This window comes from Sabethes cyaneus, chromosome 3 (assembly GCF_943734655.1).
Source record: "Sabethes cyaneus chromosome 3, idSabCyanKW18_F2, whole genome shotgun sequence".
Lineage (NCBI taxonomy): Eukaryota > Metazoa > Arthropoda > Insecta > Diptera > Culicidae > Sabethes > Sabethes cyaneus.
The window spans coordinates 251,298,900-251,320,077 of NC_071355.1; the positions used below are offsets into that span (position 1 = coordinate 251,298,900).

At 39.7% G+C, this 21,178-nt stretch overlaps 3 protein-coding genes across 3 annotated transcripts; 2 read left to right on the top strand and 1 right to left on the bottom strand.

Moving 5' to 3' along the window:
* The first annotated feature begins 2,594 nt into the window (after positions 1–2,594).
* LOC128744611 (cytochrome P450 6a8-like) lies at positions 2,595–4,384 on the top strand. Its single transcript, XM_053841744.1, has 2 exons — positions 2,595–3,714; positions 3,769–4,384. The coding sequence occupies exons 1-2, from the start codon at positions 2,619–2,621 to the stop codon at positions 4,188–4,190; spliced, it is 1,518 nt and encodes a 505-aa protein (XP_053697719.1). The 5' UTR covers positions 2,595–2,618; the 3' UTR covers positions 4,191–4,384.
* A 3,478-nt stretch (positions 4,385–7,862) lies between these two features.
* LOC128744749 (probable cytochrome P450 6a14) lies at positions 7,863–9,404 on the top strand. The gene is made up of 2 exons (XM_053841963.1): positions 7,863–8,925; positions 8,983–9,404. The coding sequence occupies exons 1-2, from the start codon at positions 7,863–7,865 to the stop codon at positions 9,402–9,404; spliced, it is 1,485 nt and encodes a 494-aa protein (XP_053697938.1).
* A 7,227-nt stretch (positions 9,405–16,631) lies between these two features.
* LOC128741079 (probable cytochrome P450 6a14) lies at positions 16,632–18,177 on the bottom strand. Its single transcript, XM_053836654.1, has 2 exons — positions 17,115–18,177; positions 16,632–17,053 (listed from the first exon to the last, which is right to left on the bottom strand). Exons 1-2 carry the CDS (start codon positions 18,175–18,177, stop codon positions 16,632–16,634), a joined length of 1,485 nt encoding a protein of 494 aa, XP_053692629.1.
* Between the last annotated feature and the right edge of the window lie 3,001 nt (positions 18,178–21,178).

The following is a 21,178-nucleotide window of genomic DNA, read 5'->3' on the forward strand; positions in this document are numbered from 1 at the left end:
ATTATGGACCAATTCAGACTTGAAGCTCTACACCGTATTGAACTGAAAGTTGAACTTAAAGTTGAAGTTTAAATTCAACTGGAAATTGCGCTTGAAATTGAACATGAAATTTTGCATCAAATTGGAGTTAATTTGAACATGAAATCAGGGATGGCACAATAACTTTGACTCAATTCGCATTCATTTCACAGTACCGTCTCAGTCATGCAGAATTTGAAAAAGTTACATATAGGACGATTGAAGAGCTAGTTATTATCTACAACTTTTCTGAATAAAGTATTGCTGTATCTTTTGTATTTACGGTACTACAATGCTAGTACCTCTTTAGTGACTAAGAGAACGGCGCGTAACTACAAAAGATATAGCAAAACTTAATTCAGCAAAATTGTAGATAATAACTAATTCTACAAATGTTCCATACACACCTTTGTCAAATTTTGCTGGGCTAAGATGTGATCGTGCCATCCCTGCATGAAATTGAACTTAAAATGGCCCTTAAAAATATTTACTGAAACCCAACCACTTATTTTTTTTATCATTTTTGATATTGACTTATACATACTGGTCACGTTAATTTGTACTTCTTACTCTTACTTCTTACTCCCTAAATGAATTTTTTTGTGACGAACGAACATTGGAAAAACTGGGAAAAATGATATGCAAACTATGAAAAATAAATTGACTGCCCAGCAGATAGGACTTGAACCCACCACTCTCAAGCTAATCAAGCAAATGGAACCAAATTTGAGATGTGGGGGTTTTTGGAGGCAGGATTTTTTTCTATGATAGTTTGTTTGGGGGAGGGGTCCCCCACTTTTGGAAGGGGGGCTCTCATACAAATGAAGCGCAAATTTCTACTAAACATGAGAATTATTCGGGCATGTTCTGATATAAGTTTAAACTTCTCCTTAATCAAGAAAGGGGGATGCTTGAGCTACTCTCAGTGCTACATTATGCAAAAGAATTTAATCTAAGGTTACGCAAGAGAAAATTACGACAGAATACGGTGTCGTTTGAAGTTAAAAAAATTTTCTATGAAATGCTTCTACACAGAAAGAAAAACCATAGTAAAAACTACCGATCCGAGGATTAAATTAAAAACACACACCTAGGTTTTTTGCGGAAAATAATTTCGTTTAGTTATACTCTGATGATACATTATGCTATGCTATGCTATGCTATGCTATGAAAATACTATGACCTGACAAAATTTAGGGTAGTTTTCACGATATATTTCTTAAACCATCGTGTTTAATTCAAAATTTTACAAAAAATAAATTAACACCAGCACAACTGCTGGAAATGGAAATGGCAAAATCAACATATTTTCAAAAATAATTAAGAATAAATTAAATTAAAAATGACGTAAGTAAATGTTATTAATTCTCTACAAAACGTGATCAAATTGCCGTCGGATGACGGTACCGCAAGTGATCAAAGTTTGAAGTATGATGTTGTATACATGAAAATAAGCGTTGATGAATCAGTCAAGGAACTGGAATGATTTCAGGAAGTTACGACCAAACACTGGCATAATAATAATGACTGCTGATCATGGTAACTTCATTGATTGCGATATCTTAGCTCGTATTCTTCTTGATAAGAAGACCTACAAATTTATTAAGTACCAAACTACAAACTATATTGTTGACCGGTGTGGTTGAAAGATGTTTTGTTTTTCGCAGAACAATGAATTGGCAATACATACTTATTTTGTGCGTTTGTTTGCGATTTGCGAAGCCAAAACATGCTTGAGTATTTATTTTTTAAGACGGTTAACAACAATCTTGTAAGAGATAATCTTCGCTGGCAAGTCGCTGCGCTTTGACTTGAAACCACTGTATGCCGGTTGCTTTATCAGTTATGAATCTGACAGGTGTTATGCATTTATCGGGATGTTTCACATTTGAGACTAAACATGTACTCATTCCATAACATTGTAATGAGAAAAAGAAACTATAAAAAATAATCGATAGAAGCTTGGAAATTGTTTTGTAAAAATAGGATCTAAATAGCATTAGAGATACGCCGTAAATTCACGAAATCAAATGCGACGACTATGCACGACAGCGTTACCGTGGCCTAGTTGCGAATCTCGTACCGACACAATCGAAAAAGAGTTAACATTTACAAGCAATTTACTCGGCGAGATTTGCCAGCATCTTATCAGCAGCTCGGAAATGTGTTCAAACCAAAACAACCTGCTATAGCATGTGTAACCACTACTCTGTTATAAAAACCAACTCCACACGCAGAATACAGTCAAGTATTTTGCAGTTGGCAAAATGCTGTTGTAAATTTGAAAACAAAAACAAATGACAATATTCGTGTTAAAGTGCTTACAATAAAGTAATAAATAAAGAAGATTTGGTATCGAAAAAAATACAACTAATAAACCGTACAAAACAACAGTTAACTGTAGCCCTAACACATTAATGGTTAACAAGTTCCATTGAGTAGGTTCAGAGCGAGCCCGAGCAGAGTCAACGAGAGGCGAGACATACACAACTTCAGCCAAGCTTGAACTAACCGGTCCTCTTCGGTGTTCAAATGCTGCAGCCTGTAGGCAGCGATCAGTGTGCTATTATCTGCTGTGGCGAAGAGATTCCATTCCAACTATGGCGTTGTTGGGATTGGTGTGGCTCGTGGTAGGGCTTCTAGTCGGGGCCTATTTGTTGATTAAAAAACGTTTCAACTACTGGAAGGATCGTGGAGTGCAATGCATTGAACCGGAGTTTCCGTACGGAAATTTCAAAACCTTGGGTAAGGTGGAACATATCGCTCCGATCACCAGACGGCACTATGACTACTTCAAAGAAAAAGGCGTACCGTATGGAGGTGTGTTCATGTTGACCTCCCCGCTGTTGTACATTTTGGATGTGAAACTGATCAAAACACTGCTGGTGAAGGATTTCAATTACTTCCCTAATCGGGGTGTTTATTTCAACGAAAAAGACGATCCACTATCGGCGCACATATTCGCGATCGAGGGCCACAAGTGGAAGACTTTGCGAAACAAGCTCTCGCCCACGTTCACGAGTGGCAAAATCAAGATGACCTTTCCCTTCGTAGTGGAGGTGTGTAAGCGGTTTTGCGATCATCTAAATGAGGCAATACAAAGTGAGAATCAAGTTGAGATGCATGATTTGTTGTCGCGGTACACGATCGATGTTATTGGAACGTGTGCGTTCGGTATTGAGTGCAACAGTTTCCGCGATCCTGATAACGAGTTCCGACGGTACGGGAAGCTCGCCTTCGACAAGCTGCCTCATTCGCCGCTGGTTGTGTATCTGATGAAAGCTTTCCGGAAGTACGCGAATGCTCTTGGCATGAAACAACTGCACGAGGATGTGTCTTCGTTCTTTTCCAAAGTGGTTAAGGATACAATTCAGTACAGGGAAGGGAATAACATTGTTCGTAGCGATTTTATGGATCTTTTGCTGAGATTGAAAAACACGGGTCGACTGGAGGATGCTGGGGAGGAAATTGGAAAACTTTCTTTTGAGGAGATTGCTGCTCAGGCTTTTATTTTCTTTACCGCTGGTTACGATACTTCATCAACGGCGATGACATACACATTGTACGAACTAGCACGCCAGCCAGAGGTACAGGAAAAGGCACGCAACTGCGTTCTAGACATTTTCGCCGCCAACAATGGCAATCTAACGTACGAAGCTGTCTCCAACATGGGTTATCTCGACCAGTGTATAAATGGTATTATCATTCGTTTTTCCATCTGCAGTAGAGCTTATCGCGTTTAATTTACAGAAACACTTCGCAAACATCCACCGGTTGCTATTTTGGAACGCAACGCCGATAAGGACTATCAACTGCCAGACAGTGACCTGATCATTCGGAAGGGCCATAAGATTATGATTCCGACCTATGCCATGCATCACGATCCGGACTACTTCCCGAATCCGGAAGAGTACGATCCGGATCGGTTTTCAGCGACTGAAGTGGCGAAGCGCGATCCGTACTGCTTCCTGCCATTCGGCGAGGGACCACGCATTTGCATCGGGATGCGCTTCGGACAAATTCAGGCTCGCGTCGGATTGGCCAGTCTGCTCAGACGTTTTCGGTTTACGGTGTGCGATCGAACGCAGATACCGGTGCAGTACTCGAGGACTAACTTCATTCTCGGACCGGCCAATGGCGTGTGGTTGAAGGTGGAGAAATTGCAATCTTGAGCCTGGCAATGCCAGGTGGAAGTCGATGAAGAATAAATGTTTTATAAATTGTTAAAACTAATTAAGAAAGCTGATTTCTGCGAGGATTTTATTTTATTTTCTAGACATCTGGGAAGCTATGGTTCTAACTTACCATGATTAAAAATATCCTAGAAGTTTGCCTGAAATGAAAAATAAATAAATAAATGTTAAAACTCATCGAATTAAGTTTTCACGTGTTATGAAGAAAATAAAAGTTCTAACACAAAAAAAACAACGAAAAGAGAATTAATATAACAGTTTTCATATTTTTAGCTTCAGTGCCAACGTGAGAGAACACAACAAAGCGAATATTGAATGACAAGTCACAACACTTATCACTCTTACGGGACATTAAACGCGTTGAAAGTTAAATTCCTTTCAATCTTTCCTAAGAGTTTGTGCTCGTAGACAGTACAAACAGTAAACAGGACATCGGCATTGTCCATATGATGAACTATATAAGGCTCGAAACCGGTCGACGCGAGGTTAAAGTTAGATTTTTGCTTCAAATGTGTGTAATGTTTTATATAGTTATACAAGATGTATAACTTGTTTCTCGTCACTCAATATTCGCATAAAAGTTGTCTTTTGGTTATTTCACAGACAGTTAAATTTGAAAATATTTTCCGAAAAAAACGAGATCCAATCCAATTATCCATAAGCAATCTTTAACAATTAATAAAATCATATCATGGCCCAACTTTGGTCATATTTATGTTGTTATGAAGTAGTCTAACACCTAATTTTGTTTTACTATCATCCAATCCAATACTATCATCTCCATATACACATGCACATAGCATAAGTGAGAAACAAAACTTTTTGATGTATTTTGATGTGCAGCATGATATTGTGGCGTCCTTGGCGAAGCCAGATTCTGAACTTGGACTGAATTCAGGACCTACACTTTTTTTTTAGATTTAATTTTTAATTTTGGAACAGATTTTAACTAGACCCACATTTTTGATCAGCTATTGGACCACATTCTGCACTAAAGCTAGATTAGACCAGATTCTAGAACTAGACCAAGTTGTAAATCAAATTTTGACCCACATGATTGATCAGATTTCTTGGGGCAGTTTCCAATGTTCATCCAATGCTCGTTCTTCACAAAAAAAAAACACTTTTACTCCCCCACTTTTTGGACAAGAGGCAGAATTTGGGCCACAGTTGTTTGATCAGTTTTTAAACCACCGACCAAATTTTAGATCATGGTTTGAAACAGATTCCGGATCTAGACTATATTTTGGGCCTAGGCTATATCGTACAAGACATTTTTTATCAACTTTTGTTTCAGATTTTGCAACAGATTTGGTCTAGATTCTGGACCCAATTTTGAACCACATTTTTGATCAGATTTTTAACCAGATTTTGAATCAGATATTGGATTAGATTTCGGACCCAGAATCTAGATCTAGTCTGGACCAGATTTTGAACAAGATTTTGGACCAAACTTTTGATAACATTTGGGACCTCGTTTTTGCTCAGATTCTGAACTTGGACCATATTCTGGACATGAACCAGGGGTCACATTGCGATTCTCGTTTCGAGTGATTTTGGTTCGTTTCGACCACGTTAAACGAATGGACGAAACGAACCAAAATTACTCGAAACGAGAATCGCTATGTCACCCCAGATCTTGGAGGTGCATCAGATTCTGCATTTTTATTCAAATTTTGGATCAGATTCTTGACCTGGATCAGATTGCGGACCTTGCCCTGGTTTTGGACCACAATTTTTATCAGATTTTGGACCAGATTTTGATTTAAATTTGGGTCCAGAATCTGGAACTTCACCAGAATACAAACCAGATTGTGGGCCACATTTTTGAACCGATTTTAAACCACCAAGCCGGGTTTTGGATCAGGTTTTGAACCAGATTCTGGACCTGGACCGCATTTTGGATCTGGACTAGATTCCGGCCCACATTTTTAATAAAATTTTGTTCCAGATTTTGTAACAAATTTTGGAACGGATTTTATCTAGATTCTGGATCCCATTTTGGTCTGTATTTTTGATTAGATATTGGACAGATTTTGAACCATATTCTCGACCTGAACCATATGTTGGACCTCCATCATATTCTGAACCAAATTTTGGACCACATTTTTAGCTAATTTGGACCAGGATTTGAATAATTAAATATTTTGGACCACATTTTTGGTTAGATTTTAGATCAAATGTTGGACCAGATTATTGGCCTGGAGCACATTTGGACCATATCTTTTATAAGATTTCAAACCACCAACAAGACTTTGGATCAGATTTTGATTTAATTCTGCATCTGGAAGATATTTTGGACCTGGACTATATCGAGGACAACATTTTTTTATCAAATGTTGTTCCAGATTTTGCAATAGATTTTGACTAGATTGTGGACCATGTTTTGGTTCACATTTTTTTTATCAAATTTTGAACCCAGAGGTTCCAGAGCCGTAGCGTGACAGTGTAGTGGCCATGTCGAAGACCCGATTTGGCACCCTCTCATTTCCTTAACCAGTGTTCCTTCGGAGTCTATTATGTTTTTGAATTAAACTGTCATACATAATGCGTACAACTCTCTATATCCAGTATTTGCTACACTTGAAAGTGCCTTACTGACGTTCAGGCCGTTTTTGGCGCTCCCTAGAGCTAGCGCCCTTGGCCGAGGCCATTCTGGCCAACTGCACCCTACGACGGTGGCTGCAACCACCAGGAATGATATAAAAGAGAACAAGCATAACTCACCATTCTTCTTTCGATACAATACCTTTGCGCTAATGGTTGTAGATTAGGAATAAGGGGAAGACAGTGGACAAGATTAAGTCATTTCCTCTTTCACCATACGAAGCACGCTAAATGCTTATAAACGTATCATATGTATACATACCATAAACTGAACTTTTATACTGCACAAAGTCATCAAAAATTGGACTGCTAGAACGCACCAGCGCAAAAAAGTCTTGGTAATCATTTAAACAACCTAACCTAAAATTTCCGGTGAAAAGCGTATTTTTCGGAATAATAAACTAATTAACTAAATTGAAATGGGAAAATTTCATCTTTCACTATTTTCAGAAAATGTTACTCAAATACATTACTCAACAAAGCAGTTTTAGTTAATAAAGAAACTTTAAATAACGTTTCCCGCCAAATAAAGTCAACGAGAAAAAAACTGATCAAATTTTTTGCATTTTACTTCGATATCAAAATGTATCGCCCGTATTGGTAAATCCTTTAGTTGATGCTGTTATCAATCCCGTTGAATACCAATTTTCAAGCTTGACAGATCATAGAATCTAAATGCGATTAAACCATTGAATCAGCATCAGGCCAGAGTGTGTTGTATCAAGTTCGAAATCGCATCAACTCATCAACTACTCAAATCACAGAATCCGTTTCATGCATATCATCCTCCAAAGGCTGTCAACTAACTGAAGAACCGCAACGCAATGACTCACGGTAACACTCGACCAGCCAGTTGTCATTCACCAACATCGCTAGACTGTAATAGGAGAGAACCCCCTCAAAACTAAAGCAAAATTCCCTATCCAACAAGAATGACAATCATTTTTTCACTGATTTGCCTTATCGCCAGCCATCCAAGTTAGGTATATTTATTATCAGGAACTCAAATGAACCATTTCAGTTGTCGTTCCATCGCTAGTCACGATGTTTCTCGCGCTGGTGTTGGCTGCGTTTGGGCTTCTGCTGGCCTACGGCTACTACCGTGTGAAAAAGTTAGTCAACTTTTGGGTCGATCGAAATGTACCACATAATCCGATGAACTTTGGCAAGAATTTGAAACCGGGACTTCATTTTGGTAAGCAACTGCAGCAATATTACCACCAGTTTAAGGGCCAGTATCCATTCGCCGGTCATTACTTATTCATCAAACCGGTGGCGTTAGCCATCGACCTGGAACTGCTGAAGTGCATATTCGTGAAAGATTTCCAATACTTTCACGACCGTGGGACGTACTACAATGAACGAGACGATCCGCTGTCTGCCCATCTGTTCAACCTGGAAGGCAACAAGTGGAGAAACTTGCGCATGAAGATCTCGCCGACGTTTACTTCGGGCAAAATGAAAATGATGTTCCCGACGATGATCAAAGCGGGCGAACAGTTTAGCGATTACATGGAAGAGAAGGTGGGTGCGGAAAGTGAGCTGGAACTAAAGGATTTGCTGGCAAGGTTCACTACGGATGTGATCGGAATTTGTGCCTTTGGAATCGAGTGCAACTCGATGAAGGATCCGAACGCTCAGTTTCGGCAAATGGGACGACGACATTTCGAGGAGCCGAGAAATCGTCTGAGGGATATGACGTGCTCGGTTGCTCCCGGATTTGCGCGGTTTCTGGGCTTGAAAATGATCGTTCCGGAGTTGTCGGATTTTTTCATTAATGTGGTTCGTGAAACGATAGATTTTCGGGTTAAAAATAATGTTCAGAGGAATGACTTCATGGATCTGCTGATTGCGATGATGAAGGGCGAGAATCCAGATTTAGGGTCGCTTACGTTTAATGAAATAGCAGCACAAGCGTTTGTGTTTTTCGTTGCCGGTTTTGAAACCTCTTCGACAACGATGACCTGGGCTTTGTACGAACTTTCGATCAACCAGGACGTTCAGAGCAAAGGCAGACAGTGTGTGGAGGAGGTTCTTGCAAAACGTAACGGACAGCTAACCTACGAGGCAATTATGGAAATGACCTATATTGATCAGATACTGCAAGGTAAGTTTGACCGAAGTTGTTAGAGGAATTGCTTGATTTTCAATTAATATATTTCAGAAACTCTTCGAAAGTATCCCCCGGTACCGATTCATTTCCGAATCGTAACCAAAGACTATCAGGTACCGACCACAAATACTGTTCTCCCGGCAGGAACTAGCGTTATGATACCGGTGTTTGCCATTCACCGCGATCCGGAAATATTTCCAGACCCGGAACGGTTCGATCCGGATCGATTCACAGCGGAAGCGATTGCACAGCGTCATCCCTATGCTTGGACGCCATTTGGTGAGGGTCCTCGTATTTGCGTTGGCATGCGATTCGGCTTGATGCAGGCTCGAATTGGGATGGCGTTACTGTTGAAGAGTTTCCGTTTCAGCACCGGAGAAAAGTCTACTGTGCCACTCGACTTTACACCGAAAAGTTTTATCCTCAGTCCAGAAGCGGGCCTCTGGTTGAAGGTGGAGAAAATTAAACAATGAGGGTATCGATATTATTACTTTTTAGTGTGGTTTTAAAGAACTCTAGCTGAAACTAATGTTTTAACAAAATTTGTTTATTGATTTTTTTTAACTTGGTTCCGATTTTCCGCATATAAAAGATAGTCTTATGGGAAATTTTTTCGATGACTTCTGACTTGATGAATATTAATTCCCATTTCTAATCACTTAAGAATTTTTGAATTATCGCACAAAATGAGTCCTAAAGGGATTAGTCTCATTGTTCCGGTAATTTTTCGACATTGCGGAATCCCAAAATTGCGCGGAAAATAACTCCAAACAATCGATGCATTTATGCCCACTATCACACTTGCATTGCTAATACAGCCCGGACTCGATTATCCGGGTGACAATTTTTATTTTCAGCCCGGATAATCGAATCACCCGGATAATCGAATCATCATTTTTGGTACAAAATTTTTTTAGGCATATCAAGTTTTTTGACTTTTAGGTATCAGAAATGTTTTATTTATTATTGATTTATCTTCCCAAAAGTCAGAAAATTCCTTTCTTACGATTTTTTCCACTGATAATTTTTTTTTGGTACAATATTATTTTTTGTTTGCTATGTTTTTCAATATTTAGGTATTATAAACGTTTTTTTATTATTGATCAATCTCCCCTAAAGCCATAAAATTCCTTTTTTGCAATTTTTTTTATTGATGATTACGATGATGATGATGATGGTAATGGTGATGATGATGATGATGTTTAAGTAAAAAAATTGATTCCATCATCGTAGGATTTATTTTTGTTTTGTTCGCCGATAAAAGGAATATAAGAAAGGAATTTTGTAGCTTTAGGGAGTGTATCAATACTTATCAAGTTGGAATCATCATGTAGCATGAAAACTATAACATTCAGGTTTAAAATAAATCATTGAAAAAAAATAATTTTTTTTTTCACCCGGATAATTGAGTCTAAAAACCCGGATAATCGAATCCCCGGATAATCGAATCCCCGGTTAATCGAATCCCCGGATAATCGAGTCCGGCCTGTAGTAATATTTTTAATCGATCGAGGGACTAATGTATGTAGGTACATTGTAGCTTTCGCCTTTAGAAAAAGTCGTTAGAAACACGATGATAAATCGTCATGAGAATAATTTTTGTCGTAATTGTCTTTTGTTCGCGGGTGAAAGTATGTATATCTCCTCCACTTTAGTATGTTCATATGAATATTCTGCACCACATACCGCTTAATAATAATATATGTAAATCGTTTTATGCCATTGCACTTGAAAGGTACTAACGAAATTGTTAGCTGGGCAACTGCTCTTGGTTCAAATGCGAGAGAAACGCAACTCCTTTTATTTATTTGGACCTTCCCTCTTTGTTGGGATTGGATCTTTTGGATTGGATCCCTCTTTGTTGGGATTGGATCTCTTTGTTTGTATTGTATTGTATATTGGTCGATTTATCTGACAAATCTAACGAAAATCAATGCGAGACATCAAAACCAGGCCATCAAGCTCAGTATTGGAAAGTTTAGCCACAAAAGTCGCTTGTTGAATCTTCCGATCACTCTCTATCAAGAAGTTGGCATCGGTCTTCGTAGCGGGGAAAATTATTAGGTAGACGCGTAAAATACGGTTTGTAGGATATGAGCTAAACCACGAAGTCAGTCTATCAGATACACAAAGTTTAGAGAGCTCGTGCAAGAGTATTGAGATGATCCATCATGTTGAACGCGGCCTTAATATCTGTGTACACAGCATCCATTTGCGTTCCGGCATAAAACCATGCTGGTCTACTGAAATATATTATTTGGTGCTGTTGAGAATTACACTACTGACGATGATTTCAAAAAGCTTTGATCCAGCAGAAAGACTTGTAAAGCCTCTGTAGTTCCTTACGTCTGGTTTTCCCCTCTTTTTGAATACAGGAAACATGTAAGACTGTTTCCATAGCGTAGGAAACTTCCACTACTCTAGCGATTTGTTTAAAATCCAGCTGAAGAGCAGGGAAAGAGCAGTAGCGCTTCGACAAAAATAATAGCTGGAACACCATCGGAACTAGGTGAGTAGGTGCTCTTTAATTTCTTGGCACCAGCAGTAACCATACCTGGAGTGACTCCAAAAATATCCAGATCAACAGCACCATCAGGAACATCCGACGCGGCTATTTCAGCATCAGATTGTGTAGTACAGCCAGTAGCGAACAGAGAAGAAAAAAGCGGCAGACAATTCGCAACATTCGGTAATTGTTGAGGATTCCGTGCCACCCGGGATCACACTGCACTAGAAGGAATGAAAGAGCTTTTCCTGCTGGAGTTTACGAATGTCCATAAGCTTTTAGGATTATTTCGTAAACCCAATTTTACCCGCAGTACATAGGATTTGTAGAAAACACTATTCAGCCTACCGTAAGCGTCACTGACATGTTTTAATGCGCGTTTGTTTACCGGTGTTATTTACTAATTTCAATCTGTGCAAGTCACTATTACTCCAGGCAGGGGTTAAAGGAAGGTTAACTCTAGGTGGACTTCCGTTCAGCCCAGTGCAGACAGCATTGCAAAACTGCAGTTGCATATCATCCACGTCCTGCTCGCTCAACAATGCAGCAATGCATGGAAGAAAGGTGTTCATCAAGTGCTTCAAAATTTATACGACGATAATTTAGAAGTGCCATTCAAACATGGGTAGCTAGAGCGTCAACGGGATGTACCACTATGGGCAAGAATAAATCCAGTGGAGGATGGTGAGTATTGACGGGAAGCAGTGGAGATATTGCGCAAATCAATCACAGGGATCTTTTGAACATGAAGGCAGTAAACGAGCTGGAGTGATCGTCCAACGAAATTACTCAGTGATTTTACTTGTTTTAAGTGCACCGATTCGAATCCATCAACCACAGCAGCACTAGCAGCAGGAAGCAGGAGGGAATTGTGTTGTTGTAATTACCGCAAATGAATGATCTGTGGTCAGAAGCCCCTTTCTCACGTAATTCACGAATCAGGAGGATATGCTCGTCCATGAACCTGACTACCTTGCTTCTATCGGGAGGGATGTAAACTGTTACAAGGAAAAATTTCGTGCCTTTGATAACAGCAGAAACACAGACTTGTTCGAGACAATTTCCATGGTTTAAATCGACCATCAAACTAGGTAACTGTTGAGCAACGACAATCAAAAGAGCTTTTATGACTATTCTTTGAGCTACGATCACATCGATAAACGTTGAAGGCTGATCTAAACAGCTGAAAGGAATTGATGCTGTCATCCAGTTTCAGTTAATATGATTACATCATAGCTGCAGTCATTAGATGCAAGGAACAGGTCGTATACTGTAGTTCTTAAACCTCGCACTTTCTGATAGTACGCTCTCATGCCATCTCATGATGTATGTTGAGAGTTCCGAAAAAGTACTCTTTGCACGTGGAGATCCTGAACTGAATGCGGGAAAAACAACACGACTGCTAGCTAGGAGCCGGAACTCAAGGGCTTCTATATTGTTCAAAACTACATCGCACTTTCCTGAAAGTGGTTGTCGGGAGATCTCGTCACGATCTTCGACCGAAGGACCTGGATGACTCTGTTGGCTGGATCCATCGGGAACTAGATGAAGATATAAACAGGTAGTGCCAGAAAACTGGACTTGGGCGTGTGGCTGGAGAACTCCCTTAGTACTGTGGGCAATGCGTCCTGGAAGTACATGACAGCAACAATCAAAGGAGTAATTACTGGTAATGTGAATTTTGCTGATTGCACTCGCATACTTGTCTGAAAAACAATCAAGTTTTATCGTTATCTACTCTTCACCGCACGGAATATTCTGCTGCTAGCAACGAACGATCTCCGAAAGAACCACTTTTACACAACAGCGCGTCATGCCGTGACAATCGCTCTTTAATCCCAAACAGATGAGATCAGATCATTCCCGCCCTACATTCATTCACTCTCTATCAGCAGAATGTTCGTAAGATTCGCACAAAAACAAATGATTTACTGCTAACCTTGTCCCAATGCGATTATGACGTCATCGCCCTTACAGAAACCTGGTTAAACAACGATATTCGCAATTCGGAACTTGCACACAACTAGGGTAAGTTAACCTATAGTGGACCCTTTACCTATAATGGACCTCGGGTACAGTTTCGGCATTTATTAGCTTGTGCTTCTTATTTCCGAGGATTTATGATATGAAACAGAAAGTAGTAAACATATTACACAGTTCAGTTTATAAAATTTTTACAGAATTTAATGATTAATGTCATAAAATCGACATTTTCAACAAGTAAGGGTCAATTTTATGGTTAATAATGCGAAATGTCGCCTTTAGTGGACCCTTTTCGTGCAAAACACACTGGAATTCCTATAATGGACCCGGTCACTATCATATTGTAAACCACAAGGTCCATTAAAGGAAAACGGACATTACAATCAGTTTTAAAAAATGTGTAAAATATAGAGATTTTCAACATAAATTGATATTTTTAAGGCTTAATCGAAAGTTGCTCGTATTGTAAGTGCCATCGGCCACGTGTTTAGCGTTACCAGTTCTTAATAATTCGTTGAAGAAAACTACTCAAATACTAACTGGTCCACTAATGGTTAACTTACCCTATAACATTTATCGGTGCGATAGAAATGAACGGACCAGCTGGCACAGGTGCGGCGGAGGAGTTCTCATTGCTGTGAATGAAGAACTTCGTAGCACTGCTGTTTGTGTCGCAGGTAATGATCAGCTGGAGCAACTTATTGTTCGAATTGCACTGCCGGATTTTGATTTGATTGTTTGATCTATCTGCCACCGAACAGTGAACCCGCGTTATATGAATAGCATGTATTATGCGTGCAAAAATTGATCGATCTTGCGGGCGATCATAATTTAGTTTTGGTGGTTGAAAACTATAATCTTCCGCACTTATGTTGGACACGCGATGAGGATTTGAATTGTATGCTGCCAATTAATGCTTCGTGCGAACAGGAAACTGTCCTTGTCGAATCAATTTTATCAACTGAACTTTTTCAAATGGAAGGCTTCTTGATCTAGCTTTCATCAACGATAATAGCCGTGTGCAACTGCTGGATCCGCCGTTACCGTTGCTTACGATTGATCAGCTTTTGCTGCCACCTATTTTATATTTTGGTATGCGCAAGAATGGCCAGAGGTCACTGCGGCCCACGGACTCATGAGGCGATTTGATTTGGCCCGCATCACGCCTATATCTGGGCACCACCGGCTTAGATTGATCAGCTGACATCGATTTTCGAATTCAGGTACGTGTACTGAATCTAGCCATGGCAGACGTCGAAGTGCGAACCTTATGAAAGAACATCGAACACTCTTAATCCGACGACAATGCTCAGTGGCTAGAACACTTCGAACCAAGGAGCAGTACAGCGTTTTCAAGGCGTATGTGTCTTAAAAGTCTGACGCATTCGTTCTAATCAAACCTAAAATGGCATAGGCCTTAGAGATGGTTGTGCTTATGTGTTTTTCGAATCTCATTTTGCCCTCAACGGTCGCCCCTAAATCTTTAACACAGTCAGTGCCTTGCCAAGTCGGTAAGTAATATGCTGCGGATTTCGTAAGCGACAGAAAGAGATGACCCTGCATTTCGAAGTATTCACCGCCATACCGTTAATATCACACCAGTGTTGAATAGCGGTCACGTCCCGCTGCAAAGCATTGAAATTATGCGACGATTTGACTGTCCGGAACATCTGATTATTGAGATTATCTAACTATCAGTAACTTTTCCGATTTCAAGCAATCACAAATGTCATTTACAAACAGTACAAAAATTAATTACCCCAATATACTGCCTTGAGGCACTCCATTGGAGATTCCGAAACAGAGCGATTTGGTTCCATGTAATTTAACGAATGCACTACGATCGGTCAAGTATGACGATATCCAATTGACAATCCAATCCGGTAAACCCATGCGTTTCATTTTTTTAATTGCTATAGTTTATGAGGCATCTTGTCAAAAACTTGTAAGAAATCGAAATAAATTGCATCTACCTGATGACGTTCTTCGATACTCTTGTGTACTTTAGTTGAAAAAGACATTAGATTCGAGGTGATGGAACGATTTTTTACAAAACCATGTTGGCACTCGTTGATGATATTTCGTCCAGAGGTACAAAGCGAGTGATGCATTATTTTTTCACACATTTGACAAGCAGTTCAAATCTGAAATGCCTCTGTAGTTTTCTACATTGTACCGACAGTCACTTTTATGTATAGGAGTAATAGATGCCAGCTTCCATACTTCGAAAACAGACACTGAGGAAGCCTGCAAATCGTAGGCGAAATACGTATCTGTCGTGAATAAAATACACATAGTAGAATTAAATTGGATAAGTTTTCTTATTTTTTATTTTTAGGCTTCCATACTGTTGTGTAGCTTTGGCTCTGGCTAGAAATTTATATCGGAAAAGTATTTATTTAGCAAAAGAAAAGGAAAATAGGGTGAATTTATAACTAAGTTGAACATACCCTCCCACTGACTATCAAACGAAAAGCATGCAGGTTGTTATATAACCATAGAGAATGTTTAACCAACAACCATTTTTACTATATAAACGGATTCCAGTTTCATCAAATGGCTAGTCTTGTTGATAGGTGACTAAAGGAGACCTTTTGACAGGAACTTGGTGAAATAGGAGCTGATTTCCGTAGTGTGGATGGTGTCCCGTAGCGTCATAAACAATGCACGATTTTGCTATTGCCGTTTTCCAACTGCACGAACGTTCATTAGCTTTAATGCACTGATATCTTCCGGTGCCACAGCGTGCAACGCAGATAAGAATGTGACATATGTTTAACTGGTTATTCTCAATCGATTAAAAATGTTATTAGTGCAAGTGTGGTTCCAGTCATTCATATGTTCATTTAGTCGGCATTCTTACACTTTAGGCTTATCTTATCGCTTTTCCAAGCTGCGTAATTTCAATATTTTGTAATGTAACGGGCGACCGGAATAATGTAGGTGGGCCCTGTCGCACCTATTTCGAGACAATACTCCCAAATTGCGGACAGTTCAGCTTTTTCAGCTGATATTCACCTCACATTTGGTCAAAAACGAAAAGGGCTATTTTTATATACGACCAAGCAGAGAACATAACAGATAACCAACCTACCAGAAGAAACAAATCGAAAACAAGTAAACTGAAAATCAATAAATATAATTCGTTAAAACATCAGTTTAACTTAAAGTTATTTGAAACCATACTGAAAAGGTAATTACATCGGTACCCTTATTGCTTAATTTTCTCCACCTTCAACCAGAGGCCCTGCTCCGGACTGAGAATAAAACTTTTCGGTGTAAAATCAAGTGGCACCGTAGATTTTTCTCCGGTGCTGAATCGGAAGCTCTTCAACAGTAGCGCCATCCCGATTCGAGCCTGCATCAAGCCGAAACGCATGCCAACGCAAATTCGAGGACCCTCGCCGAACGGTGTCCAAGCGTACGGATGACGCTGTGCAATGGCTTCCGCTGTGAATCTATCCGGATCGAACCGTTCCGGATCTGGGAATATTTCCGGATCGTGGTGAACAGCATACACCGGTATCATGACGTTGGTTCCCGCTGGGAGAACCGTACTTGTGTTCGGTACCTGATAGTCTTTGGTTACGATTCGGAAATGAACTGGTACCGGGGGATACTTTCGAAGAGTTTCTGAAATATGAAATATAATTGAAAATCAAGCAATTCTTTAAATAACTTTGGTCAAACATACCTTGCAGTATCTGATCAATATAGGTCATTTCCATAATTGCTTCGTAGGTTAGCTGCCCGTTATGTTTTGCCAAAACCTCCTCCACACACTGTCTGCCTTTGCTCTGAATGTCCTGGTTGACCGAAAGTTCATACAAAGCCCAGGTCATCGTTGTCGACGAGGTTTCAAACCCGGCAACGAAAAACACAAACGCTTGTGCTGCTATTTCATTGAACGTAAGCGTCCCTAAGTCTGGATTCTCGCTCTTCATCATCGCAATCAGCAGATCCATGAAGTCATTCCTCTGAACATCATTTTTAACCCGGAAATCAATCGTTTCACGAACCACATTAATGAAAAATTCCGACAGCTCCGGAACGATCATCTTCAAGCCCAAAAACCGCGAAAGCCTAGGTAAAACCAAGCACATGGTATCCCTCAGACGATTTCTCGGCTCCTCGAAATGTCGTCGTCCCATTTGCCGAAACTGGGCATTCGGATCCTTCATCGAGTTGCATTCGATTCCAAAAGCACAAATTCCGATCACATCCGTAGTGAACCTCGCTAGCAAATCCTTCAGTTCCAGTTCACTTTCCACTCCTACCTTCTCTTCCATGTAATCACTAAACTGTTTACCCGCTTTAATCATCACCGGGAACATCATTTTCATTTTGCCCGAAGTAAACGTCGGTGAGATCTTCATGCGCAAGTTTCTCCACTTGTTGCCTTCCAGGTTGAACAAATGGGCAGACAACGGATCATCCCGTTCATTGTAATACGTTCCACGGTCGTGGAAGTATTGGAAATCTTTCACGAATATGCACTTCAGCAGTTCCAAATCGATTGCTAACATGACCGGGTTGATAAAGAAGTAAATGCCAGCGAATGGATACCGGCCCTTAAACTGGTGGTAATATTGCTGCAGTTTTTTACCCATGTGAACGGCAGGATTCAAGTTCTTGCCAAAGTTCATCGGATTATGGGGCACATTTCGATCGGCCCAAAAGTTGATCAGCTTTTTCACACGATAGTAGCCGTAGGCCAGCAGAAGCCCGAAGGCAGCAAGCAGCAACGCGAGAAACATCGTTACCGGCGATGAAACGACAACTGAAGTGGTTCATGTGAGCTTGTAATAATAAATATGTTTTGGATGATTGCGATAAGGCGAATCAGTGAAAAAATGAATTGTCATTCTCGGTTGGGTGGGAATTTCTGAGTAATTTTCAGGGGGGTTCTCTCGCACGCATCGTAGTCTAGATTGATTGCTCGAGCGTAGTGAATCATTGCGCTACGGTTCATCAGTCACTTGACAATCTTTGGAGGATGATATGCGAGTCTTATTCTATGATTTGAGAACCGATTTTGATCGACACCGTGAATTGGTTTGGATCTGATTCATATCAGATAAAATAAGAAACCAAAGTCTACCATCCGTGACCGGTCATCCTTGACATGGAACTGTGAGATATTCTTATGCAGGAAGATTTACCTTAAGAAAAGTTGTTTATATAGAAATATTTATTATCAAACCACCCTAGTCACGAAACTCCCGCATCACCAATACATTGTGCAGTTTCGATACACATTCACTTGATGGATGGTTTATTTTGTCACATTCATTAAACACGAGCTTTTCGCGTGTGTTCATTCATCACATGCTCTACCGCCTACAGTTGTTTAGAGCTAGTGAGATTCTCATCTTGAGCAATAATAGTTTAGATTGCCTTACAAGCTAGTTTCATTGATAGACAGAGGAAGAACGGGCGAAACAAAGCATGGCTGATGTTTAAATGAAATTTTTGGAAACGATTTTCGATTTTTGGAAACGATTTCGGGAATGAGAGATTGATGATATAAGTTAACTTTAGTAAGTACGACCATTTAATTTAGTGTTCGCGGTATTGATTCGAGATCTGCTGAATTATCGTCAGATTTGGGTCGAAGGAACACAAATTTTTATGAATTTTTGTGGACGCGCACAGTTAATGTACTCATTAAATTATTTAAAATATTTAAAAAATCTAAGGTCTTCTGTTTTCCCAGAAAACTTCAAAGGATTTTTTTTTTATTTCCTCAAACATTGTTTTTTTCAAAAATTTAGTCTCAAATGCGATGATTAGGCATCGTAGAAAATCCTTTTATGAAAAGTAATTGAATTTTTTTAACAATTTACAGAAAATATTTTCTGGAAATATTTTTTCTAAAGGTTTTTCCACAGCAGAGAAAAACTTTAAGGAAAATTATGTCATAATCATTTAGTGGTAAAAACTTCCCTAAAAATAGCGTTATTGTTTATTCTTGAGTTACGACCAAAAGAGTTGATATTCCTGATCACCTGGTTTGAAAATTCATATGTCAGGATCCAAATATTTTTTAATGATAATTTAATGGCAAGGTTGTCAGAGTATATTTATGGCAGTCAGTATGAGACCCAATATCTTTTCCAAAGCCTCAGCAAACCATCACAAAGCAATATTGGTTCTACTAACCTGCTAGCAGTAAGAAGATTTTGCAACTCTATGAATTGTATTATTGTTTGGGCCATAAATTTCATTAAAAACTGAAATTTGTTCATAATTAAAATTCATCACTATATTTTCACCTTTTTCGCCGTCGATTTTTCAATTAATATTTTTTTCGACCCATCCACTCGTCGATGCACTCGCAAAAGTTAATTTGATGCACATAAAACTTTGACTTACCGCCGTTGACGGGAAAAACTATTCTTTTCGAATGCTATTGCGAATTCACGGCAGTCGTTTGTTGACACGTAACCAAGGCAACGAGCGTGGAAATGAAGTGATGCCAGCTTGAATAATTGACCAAGAAATTGACCAGATATTATCGTTATTAAATTAACGATTATAAACCGTTGAAATTAAGCTAATAATATTCATTCTACCCTAACCTGAATTTTTAAAGTTAAAAACTTATCGCTGGTTCCGCACTTGTTTATTAAAAATTCATCTGGCTCACAGCCTGAAAGAACAAAGTAACTATCTTCTACTAAAAACATTAACTAGGCGCTCACGGAAAATGTTGAATGGCACATTGAAGTCAAACATATCAAACATTTCATTGAAACGATGGCACATTGAAACGATTGGATAATAACTTCGCGGCAAAAATTACTTGGCCAATGCGTCGTCTCGATTCCAAAGACAGGATGCCAAGAAGTCGCCAACGAACTTCTTACGATGGCAGGCTCAGCGGATCTCTCCACGGTAGATGACTAAGCGCGTCCAACTTGCAAAAAATGGGCACCATACAACGGAATTCGTTTCGAGGATTGATATGACAAGGGAGCAGTAAAGCGATTTGAGGCATAAGAATCGTGAAACTCGTCAGTGTTTTTAAAGATGAATTCTAGGTGGCGGTTAGCCGGGATATGATGCTGCCATAGTGGTTCCTGAATGTCAGCTCATCTATTTATGTAATCTATTTATATAAGAGGCATATGTCTGTACCGAAAACCAGGTCTCTGATAGGACGTCTCAAGAGGCTTATCGGCAACTAAAAACAGGCCCCTGGTAGGACGTTATGCTTTTGTAGCTTTCGTGCTCGACTGGACTGGTCGATTAGACTGCTCGATTTGATTGCTCGACTGGACTGGTTAACTGATCTGCTCGACTGAACCGTTCGATTCGACTGCTCGAATCAACTACTTGACTGCTTGACTGAACAGTTCGATTTAACTGCTCGAGTGGTCTACTTGACTTAACTACTCGATTCGACTGCTTGACACATTTGCTTGACTTACTACTAGACCCGACTGCTCGATTTAACTGCATGATTGAACTGCTCGACTGCACTGTTCGATTCGACTGCTAGACTGGATTGCTTGACTGGAGAGCATGATTTATCTGCTCGACTAGACTGCTCGACTCAACTGTTCGATTCGACGCTCGACTCAACTGCTCGATTCAACTGCTTGATTCCACTGCTCGACTGAACTACTCGACTCAACTAGACTCGATTGCTCGAATGAACTGCTTGACTCAACTACTCGATTAGACTATTCGAATCGGCTGCTCGACTCAACTGCTCAACCCGATTGCTCGATTCAACTGCTCGACTAGACTACT